The sequence below is a fragment of the Castanea sativa genome, chromosome 11 (genome assembly GCF_040712315.1).
Source record: "Castanea sativa cultivar Marrone di Chiusa Pesio chromosome 11, ASM4071231v1".
Taxonomy (NCBI): Eukaryota; Viridiplantae; Streptophyta; class Magnoliopsida; order Fagales; family Fagaceae; genus Castanea; species Castanea sativa.
Window position 1 is genome coordinate 54,682,115 of NC_134023.1, and position 11,055 is coordinate 54,693,169.

At 44.3% G+C, this 11,055-nt stretch overlaps 1 protein-coding gene across 1 annotated transcript; it reads right to left on the bottom strand.

Moving 5' to 3' along the window:
- Window positions 1-10,078: 10,078 nt before the first annotated feature.
- LOC142616738 (uncharacterized) lies at window positions 10,079-10,561 on the bottom strand. The gene has a single exon (XM_075789528.1). It carries the CDS (start codon window positions 10,559-10,561, stop codon window positions 10,079-10,081), a length of 483 nt encoding a protein of 160 aa, XP_075645643.1.
- Between the last annotated feature and the right edge of the window lie 494 nt (window positions 10,562-11,055).

Below are 11,055 nucleotides of genomic sequence, written 5' to 3' on the forward strand. Positions count from 1 at the left end.
AGCCAACCAACAAGCAAAAAGGGAAACAAGAAAGGAAACAAACAAAAGGTGGTGTCCACGAGGATTAAATGTAGGTTTGGATTGAATGTTCATAGCTTCATTGTGTTGAAGTATGGACGACTCCCTAGCAAACAAGACTCATGCATGGACATGTAAGCAAGCGTGTAAAGGTGCACATAAAGCCAACAAGTGACACAAACAAGCATGGTAAGCATAACATCGCATGGAGCAAAAAAAGGGAAGGGTGTGCACAAAGCAATAGGCATCATGGCGATGCATCCCAAATGGTTACATCCCAACAAGGTCTCGTGGGCGTTGAATGTAACCACACAACCACAAACCCGCTAAAGGCGTCAAACATGGTAAAGCTAGAACAAGAAAGGCTAACAGAAGCATAAAGCATAGAAGCAAGTAAGCATAAACATACAAAGTGAGTGATCCAAACCCTTTGATTAGGGTCGAGGTGTGTGGACAATGACAAAGACCACAGGGTTTAGATCGGGTCCTAACCAATAGGCAAAAAACGTAAGAAAGAAAGATAAAAGAGACAAAAGGACTACAATAGCACATGGCATGACAAACATAGCCTAGGTCTAAACACACAAACATGGCATGGAGTGCATAAGCACACGAATCATAGCAAAAGTGCGTAAAACAACATGGAAGCAAGGGAACAAGCATGTGAAAATGTAGATCTAGGCTCACGAGCATGTGAAAACATAGATCTAGACATCTAGGCATGGCAACGCGTGCGTGAACATGTGAAAGCTAGCACTTAGACATGGACGAACATGAATCCAAGCATTTAAGCGTGTACAGATGCAGATCTAAGCATAAATCATGGCAAAAAGCATACGAACACATAGATCTGAGCAAAGCATAACCATAGACATGATATCAAGCATGTGAGCACATAACCCTAACATCAATGCAAAGCAAAGAGAGGAACAAAAGAGAGGAAACATGGCATAGAAACCCTAAGCATGTAGATCTAAACATATAAGCATGTAGAAACATAGATCTACAAAACATGGCAGAAAGCACAAAAACCAAGAAATCTAAGCTAGAAACACCTATAAAGCAAGAAACATGCTAAAGAAAGCAATAAATCATGTTATTCAAGCAAAAAAAGCAAGATAAATGCTAGGAAAAAGATTTAGAAGGTTAGGGGTGTAGATGATAACCAAAAAGCTACATCCACGCCCCTAAACCCCAAATCCCAAGTGTAGAACCAAGAAAAGGAAGATTGGGTACAAAAGTAATACCTTGTGTTCTTGGTGAAGAGGGAAGAATCAAGAGACTTTGATGTGGCTTTTTGGAGTGTTTTGGGTGTTTGGAAGAGAGAAAAAACATGTAGAGAGGCTGGGCAGAAGGAAAGTTTCAGAAAAATGTGTGTCCTCCCTATCTGATGGGTGCCTGGGGCTATTTATAGCCTCGGGCACGAATTATAAGGTGACAGCCCTTTAAGGACCACCAGCCTCAAAAGGCTATTGATTTGGTTGATCTTGACTCCCTTGAATAGATCTTGATTTCCTGATTTTGGAAAGGTGTGGAACTTGAAATCCAACGGTCGAATCAAAAGTTATGGCTCTCGGAAGTTTGTGGTGCATCAATTGTTGCGCCATCCCAGTTTTCGCGATATCTCGGCCATTCTAACTCTGATTTTGTCCAATGAATAGTCGTTGGAATGAGAATTTGATAATATTTGCAATGACATTGGTTTCAACCAGCTCTAACAGCTGATTCAAAATTAAGGTTTTTGGGCCCACCTAGGATCGACTTCGAGTCAAACTTGGTCAAAGTTGCTAAAAATATCTAAGAAGCTTGGGTTTGGTGTAAAGCTGTGAAAAAATGTCATTTTGTGAAATTTTGGACCTCGTTTGACCTTTGGTCAAACCTAGGGCTAACTAGGGATATTTTGGTCATTTTAGCGAAAAAGGCACTTCCGGTGCTCTAGTGTTCAAACGGGTTGCGTCACGTTGTTCTAGATGTTCTCATGGACCCATGAAGAGAAAATAATATTTTGGATTCATGGGGGTCTGGCACACAAATCGAGGGCAGACAAAATACGGTATCAACAACTGCTCTTTCTTTATCTGATATCTCAAGTGCAATGAGAGGTGTCGGAGAATTTTGTTGCCCCTAAATTTGCATGCGAAGACTACTCATGGATTGTGATTGGACTTTAGTTGCTTGGCTCAATTTGCTGCAGCTGCTATCGAAATATTTTCCAGACTCACCTCTAAGCTCTAAGAGAGGAGGAAGGAGAGTTTTTTTTTATTTTTTTTATTTTTTTTTAAGGGTTTGACTGGGTTAGCATTGATCGGGACAATGCTGTCCAGCCACTGGGCATCCCAAGGCCTATAAAGGCCCTTCGGCTTCCTTTTTGGCTCATTTCTCATTTCCTCTCTACTCCTCACTCTCCACAAAATTTCCTAGAGCGCTTAAAGCTTAGCAGGTCTGTCTTTGCAGGTTTAGTCTGCCACTTTAGTCAGCTATTTCTGTCTATTTTGCACTCGAGGTCAGTGTCCATTTTTCCTTCTTCTCTTATTTTATCTGCAAAATGTTAGAAGCAGTACTACCAGAGATGCATGCTAATGTTTATTTTATTTTTAGGATTTTCATAAGCATATAATTTTTCTAGTATTTGTGCCATGCTACCTTAGGAAAATGAACATATATATTTTTGTTTTTGATATATGAGTGCTTTAATTTAAATGCTAAAAATAAAATGCAAGATATGGGTAAGGGGACTTACTTGATAGTCGGGAATAGTGGGCTAGGAATTCGGTAATTCTTGAGAGAGTGTGAGGTTGTCATTGCACCCACTGTAGATTAGGGGTTTTTGGCAAACTTCTGACTGAATGTGAGCCCGAGGGTCACCTGTAGTCAGTGCACCCACTGTAGATTAGGGATTTTTGGAAAACTTGTAAATGAATGTGAGCCTGAGGGACGCTTGTCGCTGGTGCACCCACTATAGACTAGGGATTTTTTGCAAACTTCTAAATGAATGCGAGCCTGAGGGATGCTTATCTTCAGTGCAACAACTATAGATTAGGGATTTTTTGCAAACTTCTAAATGAATGCGAGCCCGAGGGATGCTTATCTTCAGTGCAACCACTATAGATTAGGGATTTTTTGCAAACTTCTGAATGAACGTAAGCCCGAGGGACGCTTGTCGTTGGTGCACCCACTATAGATTAGGGGTTTTTGGAAAATTTCTGAATGAATGTGAGCCCGAGGGATGCTTGTCGTTGGTGCACCCACTGTAGATTAGGGATTTTTGGAAAACTCTAAATGAATGTGAGCCCGAGGGACGCTTGCCGTTAGTGCACCCACTGTAGATTAGGGATTTTTGGAAAACTCTGAATGAATGTGAGCCCGAGGGACGCTTGCTGTCAGTGCACCCACTGTAGATTAGGGATTTTTGGAAAACTTTTGAATGAATGTGAGCTCGAGGGATGCTATTCGCCAGTGCACCCATTGTAGATTAGGGATTTTTGGAAAACTTCTGAATGAATGTGAGCCTGAGGGACACTTGTCGTCAGTGCACCCACTGTAGATTAGGGATTTTTGGAAAACTTTTGAATGAATGTGAGCTTGAGGGATGCTATTTTCCAGTGCACCCATTGTAGATTAGGGATTTTTGGAAAACTTCTGAATGAATGTGAGCCTAAAGGACACTTGTCGTCAGTGCACCCACTGTAGATTAGGGATTTTTGGAAAATTTCTGAATGAATGTGAGCCGGAGGGATGCTTGTCGTCGGTGCACCCACTGTAGATTAGAGATTTTTGGAAAATATTGAATGAATGTGAGCCCGAAGGATGCTTGTCTCCGGTGCATTCACTATAGGATGCGAGTCCAAGGATGTATCTCGTTGGTGCGCCCGCTGTAGGATGTGATTCCATGAATGTATATTGTTGGTGCACCCACTATAGAATGGGAGTCTAGGAACGTATATTGTTGGTGCGCCCGCTATAATATATAAGTCCAGGGATGTATATTGCTGGTGTGCCCATTGTAGAATATGAGTCCAGGAATGTATATTGCTGGTGTGCCCGCTATAGAATGCGAGTCTAAGGATGTATATTGTTGGTGCACCCGCTGTAGGATGTGAGCCTAGGAATGTATATAGCTGGTGTACCCACTGTAGAATGCGAGTCCAAGAATGTATATTGTTTGCGATCGGTTGAGAAAACCAGTGCCTATTTGAGTCCTATACTGTTTCTAGCAGGGCTACTTCACGGTGCAGGCCGGTTAGAGGGAGGGGGGTCTCCGGAGGAGCGGTTGAACTTGAGGACGTCCTCATAGACATAGATGAGGACCTTGTTGGGCCTGAGGTTCTGCCAGAGTTTGGCACTCAGAGGCGTAGTCTAAGACCGAGGTTTCCACCATATCAGGCCGGGGCCGATGCTCGCACCCGGACCACAGACAAAGACATCCAAGACACTCATCTTCAGCATGGGCTTAAGGATCATCCTTCAGCACCAACGCAAAGGGAGAGGTATGTTGCATTTCCTTCTCAGTCATTTAGATTCCAATTATGTGCATGTGCTAATGAGTAGCTTCTGATTTCAAATGCAAGAGGGCGACAAGATCCATGGTCAGGGCGCTTGGTCCACTTTCTCCGACTGTTGTTCACTCTTAGGACCCATCCGAGGTACATCGCGTTTTTCAGAGAGTAGGGATTTGAGGACTTCCTGCGGATCCCCCATTCCTTATGAGGCACGGGTTTGCGGAGGCTTTTGTGCGACGGTTTCATGCCGAGACAAGCACCTTTCACTTGAGTTGTGGGGAGTATGTTGTCCTCCCTTTTAACTGGATAGCCATTCTGGGCATCAGATTCGATGGCCAACAAATTCCAACAAATAAGATAACCTTCGAGATGGCTAACGAGCTCTTGGGCATCCATCTTCTGTTAACTGTGGAGACGAGGGGATATTTCGGGCCCACTGCGTTGCCACAGATCCGCACTGAGTGGCTGCAGCGTAGTATTCCCTAGGACAAGGCCCCTATCGACGCTCATCTATGCAGTGCTTTCTATGTTTCCTTAGTAGTTGCTTCTTAGGCAACAACTGGTCAGTGATGACTTGCCAGCTATTGTGGGCCATGGGAGTAGTCTCCAGCATTAGGGCATACGACTGGGGGTCAATAACCTATGGCTTATTCATTTCTTTCTTGAGGTGGGCCTCCTAGTGAGATTTCAGGAGCTTGGAGGGATGTTGGCAGATATTGGCATAGTGGGCGTATGAGTACATCCCAGTCTTGCGGCCACGTTATACAGGCTTGTTTGAGACAGCATACCCTTGAGCATATGCATGGGCTCATTGTAGGATTACGAGGGTTGTTGTAATGCATTCGGTCACCATCTTCACTACTCTAGATTGTATCACCCAGGATGAGATCATAGTCTACCCTTATGCTAGAACGCTACTAGGGAGGCCAAAGCTTACCATTGCTATGGGCCAATCGAGGATTCAATGTTGGTTTTGGGCCTTGACGAGCTAGGAGTTCTTTCTGGTAGAGAGGATCTTCCATCAAATTATGCTAGTCTACGAAGTGCCAAAGGATCCACCTCCTCACGGTTCGTCATTTGAGACCATGGTCCTAAATGACCTAGATTATGCAACGGGCGCCTTTGATGCTTATGTGGACACTAGTAGAGACTACTCCACCTGCTTTGTAGAGACTTTTGTGGGGCCTATCATTGGAGATGTCCCGTAAGTGGAGGTAGAGTGCTGGGAGGTGTTATCCAGGCTCAGGTGGCCACTGAGGTAGAGTGGAGAGCGCACGCCGAGACTGTAGAGGCCAGAGTGACAGAGTTTAAGGCCTTATTTATTGCTAGAGAGGCACACATGCAGGAGGAGAGCGTTCAGGTGTTAGCCCGGGAGAGGGAGGTGTAAGTTGCCGCATTGGACAGAGAACAGAGTCAGTTCCAGACTGAGCTAGCCTTTCATCAGGGCTATCCCATTCTTTTGGTGGGAGAGTTACGAGTAGCTCGTCTTCCTCTTCTAGCTGCCCCTGAGATTCTAGGCCGAAGGCCCATCATTCCTCCATTCGAGCACAGGTACATGCTAGTTCCTCCAGGCCTGTAGAGCGGTTAGGGTTCTTTTGCTCAGGCTCTAAGGCCTTCCTAGGGTCCTGTCCTAGGGTCCTAAGTATGCTCCCGACACTTTAGGCTATGCAGGTCCTTATATTGACCCTTTCGCAGGCAGGGATGATGGTGATGATACTGATACAAACCAATTTATTGGCGGTAAGGATGCTCTATAGGCTTAGCCATCTTTTGTAGCATGATGTAGCCCCTGCGTAGGCATGTATTTTTCCATGTACTCTATGTATGTATTGTATTGCCCCATAGTAGGCTTTGATGTATGATATTATCTCTTCGTAGCATGATGTATGTATGGAACAATGCCTCTTGCTAGGGCTTATATGTATAAATCTAGGGACGCACCTTTAGAATGGTGGCTGATGTATGCTTAAAAAGATGCCTTTGATTAGGACTTACATGTATAGCTGTGTAAACTGCCTTTGGAAGGGCTACCGATATGTATGAAAGAGATTGCCTCTGATCAGAGCTTACATGTATAGCTCCATAAATTTCCTTTGAAAGGGCAACCAATGTGTATGCAGGACAATGCCTCTGATTAGGACTTACATGTATGGCTCTAGGTAAATCGCCTTTGAAAGGGCTGTCAATGTGTATCAAAGACAATGCCTCTGGTTTGGACTTACATGTATAGCTCTGGGTAAATCGCATTTAAAAGGGTTTTCGGTGTGTATGCACTATCGCATTTTTACCGAAGATGGTGGTTCGAACCGGCTTGTATCATACCCACTCATTTGTTTTGTATCGCCGTTTCATGGGTTTGTCAGTGGCTTCTGAATAATGATCGTCCCGCTGGGGGAAAAATAAAAGAGAGATCACGTGAAATAAACTGCCCCAATTTAGGGTTTCATGTATTCTCGACATGAAAGACACATCCTCAGCGGGACAGACCCATTCTTGTATATTGGACAAAGGGGGAGAGAACTGCGCAAAATAAACTACCCTAGTTTAGGGTTTTGCGGGGTTCCGAGCATGTAGACTGGCTGCAAGTGGCCTCGGCTTCATAGACCATTCCATAATGCTGATAATGAATGCAGACACTTCAAATGAGATATCCTTAGACACGCCATGAGGTGGTATGCACTAGTGGCTCCTATTATTACTCGAGCGGGCTAGAAATCCAAGAACGGGATTCTTGAGGTACCCTCATGATAAATGGCTCCCTCTATCCTCCCAATAAGCCAAAAAGGCTACCGAATGGCCAAAATTGGGCTCTAGCATTTTTCTGTTGCAAACTTTGATTATCAGGGTTGAACCAGCCCTTAAACCGGGTTTCGAAAGTGAGGTTCAAGATGTTTGAAAGTGCTGAATGAGATGCAGAAATATAAACTGCCCCAGTGTAGGATTTTTGCGGCCTTGGATGTGCAAGTGAGAGTTTTTCGATAATCTAGTTCACTATTGGAGCGATTACGCATTACGATGAGCATCGAAATAAGGGAATCTTTGCTCCAAAGTGATCAGAAACATGTCAAATAGGAGAGGGAGTGCCAGAATGTATGTGGGTTTGTGCCTGGGGGGGTTGAAAAGCCCTTGCACATTTCCCGAGGTCCAGCAACCCTTATAGGGCCGCCGCTTTAGGGAGCGTGTATAAAAAGCTGGGCTCTGCCCAGGCCCAGCTCAATCAGTTATGCAATTTTTTTTGGGTCTTCTCCTACCCTTTTCTTCACTCAAAACGCCTAGAAAACACAATTCTTCATCGTTTTTTGCACAAATCTTCATCAGATTGTCAGATTCAGCAAAACTTGCTCATGGATGTTCTTGGTGCTCATTCTTATGACACCTTGGTTAAGCTTGAGAGGGAGGACTACCATGAGAGGAAGCTTAAGAAATGGTGGGGCACTTTTTCTTGTGGACTAGGCACTCATCTAGCAACATAATGGAGATGCCACTACTCTGCTTCACACCACACTAGATTGGCACTTGTTAGAGGTTATCACTTTAGCATATCCCCCGACTCAGTGATCTTTCTATTGTCACCTGTGAGTATGGGCTTGTGGATATCGATATAGCAGTGGTAGGGCATGCCTTTAAGTTCTAGGAGGTGCGTAGATTGAGTATAGACTTCCCCCTTTGTTTCAGGGATGACTAAGAGTGGTTCTCCGCTGAGTTTAGGGTATGGCGAGACATGTGGGATCCTGTCTTTGTGTTTAATTTGTCATCGCCAGTTTTGACTGATTTGCCACTTCTGGCGGACATCTTGAGAAATTATACCCTGGAGTTCGAGATTAGGGTTGAGAGGGCCCTTTCAGACCTGAGGGAGTGCTTGAGAGAGGCTATTAGGGATAGAGACTGCTATAAAGAGCTAGCTGACATACTCATGGAGGACATCGAAGAGATGAGCAGCATGCAAGAGAGTGAGCTTGCTGCTCTCAAGGCAAAGCTTGATTGGAGGGGGCTAGCCCCTTTAAGCACAGAGGCAGAGTATGTCCAGTTGAGATCTGCGTCACGGGCTTGGAGGACGAGCTCGCGACTCTTACTCAGAGATTGGCTGCTCTAGATCACACTTGGGATGAGGAGAGAGCCTAATTGAAGGCTGGCAGGGCGGCGGCTAGCAGCTGAGCTGATGATTTAGCATTGGAGTCATTACAGGCGAGATCTTATATTCACTCCACTTTGAGCATGGGGTACGGGAGAAAGGGCGATGAGCTTAGCGAGCCACAACGGGCTTTTTGTTGCATTCAGATTGAGCTGACCAAGAGAGAGGAAGCCTTGAGAGTTGCTACTATAGAGGTGAGTACCTTGTAGGCTTTGCTAGAGACTGAAAGGCAGAGTTCTACTTCTGATCCCATGATGGAGGAGGAGTTGGTCTGTCTTTGGCATTCGCACGACAGACTTAGAGAGGTAGCCAGAGACTTGGGCTTTGACGCAGCCGGACTGCTTTGCACTTATGCTCAGGATGACCTAATCCTTCTCATTGGTTTTGGGAGGCTGTGCCAGGTAGTGTCCGATCTCCTGGGCCATGTTTAACTTGCTGGCATTCTTTTCTGTTTACTTTATTTCTGCACATGAGCTATGTAGTTAGTATTCCACCATGTATGGAAAGGTCATTCGTAAATTGTTAGGCAATTGCGTAAGGCCTTCCGCTTTTTGTTTGAGTTCTTAAAGCATAGTCTAGTCTGTTAGGCATGCTTAGAAACTGAGAGATGGTGTAGAGAGATATTTATGAGGATTTTCAAAAGGTATATATGAGATGAGTCTTTTTATTTTTATTTTTTTAATACTAGAATGTATGAAAGAAGCAGAATGGCACAATATAAGCATGTTAATGAATGTGGAGTCAAATGGTTTGAAAATGCAAGACTATACAAATAAGTGATAAATGTAAAATCCATACATATCAATATCTTATTTTTCCAAGGATACATCTTGCTCTAGATGGATCTTTCCCTTTTCCCATTGAAGTACATTTCCCATTGGCATAAACCAGAACATCTTGAGCAAACCACCGGGTCGTGGCAATATTGTAGACAGAGAGCAATCTCGAAGGTGTCTTCATATCTTGACTTGGATGCTGGATCTCGTTAATCTTCTGATCTTGAGAAGAAATTCAAGCAAGCACAACTGACTAATTTTTCTTTTAAGATGTGACCGAACCAAGATGGCTGCCTGCGTACCTCCACTGGGAAGGATTAAGTCATCATGTAGTTCAACTGACTTTTTGATTGCCTTAAATTTTGCCTAGACCGCCCTTTTGGGTTTTCAATCTAGCAGGCTCTCTCATGCTCTTTCTTTTACTCTCCTTTTGCATAGACTGCCCTTTCAGGTTTTCGATCTATCCTTTTCATTTTTTCACATACACTTTCTTTTGCTCTCTTTTTGCATAGATCGCCCTTTTGGGTTTTCGATCTATCCTTTTCATGAGGTGTACTGCAAGGTTCCTTCATGCAAAGTACAGTGTGACGACATCAGAATTGGTGGGCATATTGAAGTTATGCCTGTTCATGTTGGCTAGAATCAAGGCTCCTTTAGAAAAATGCCTTCTTTACCACATATGGGCCATCGTAGGTTATGACAAACTTTCCTTTGTGATTAGGCAGGGCCTGGTTGCATTTCTTCAAGACTAGATCGCCTTCTTCAAAGACTCTGGGTCTGACTTTCTTGTTGAATGCTCGCTTGGCGTGGCGTTGGTACAACTGTCCATGGCACATTGCGGTCATGCGCTTCTCGTCTATCATGTTCAGCTGTTCATATCGGGAATGGGCCCATTTAGCTTTTGACAGCTTTGTTTGAGATAAAATCTTGAGAGACAAGATTTCTACTTCTGCAAGGAGGACGACCTCCATGCCATACACCAATGAATACGAGGTTGCACCCGTGGACGTATGAACAGAAGTGCGATATGTGCATAGAGCAAATGGCAAGTACTCGTGCCAATCCTTGTATGTGTCTGTTATCTTCACTAAGATTTTCTTTATGTTCTTGTTAGCAGCTTCCACTGCGCCATTCATCTGAGGGCGATAGGGAACTGAATTTATGTGCTCGATCTTGAACTATTGGCAAAGCTGCTGGATCATTTTTCCATTTAAGTTTGTCCCATTATCAGTGATGAGGTCTCCTGGCACGTCATAGCGGCAAATGATATTATGTTTCAAGAACCGGGCTACCACAGCTTGAGTGACGCTCTTGTACGAAGCGGCTTTCACCCACTTTGTAAAATAATCGATGGCCACTAAGATGTACTCATGACCATTCGAGGTTTTCGAAATCACGAGTTTGATGACATCCATACCCCAGGCTGAGAAGGGCCATGGTGCTACTAAAGAGTGCAAAGGCTAAGGAGGAGTGTTTTGATAGGCTTGGCAACAGTGACATGTCTTCACGTGTTTGATGCAATCACTCTCTATGGTGAGCTAGTAATAACCGGTTCTCATAATCTTGCGGGCCAATAGGGGTCCACTAGCATAAGCTTCAAGTAAGCCCTCATGCATCTACGCATTGGAGC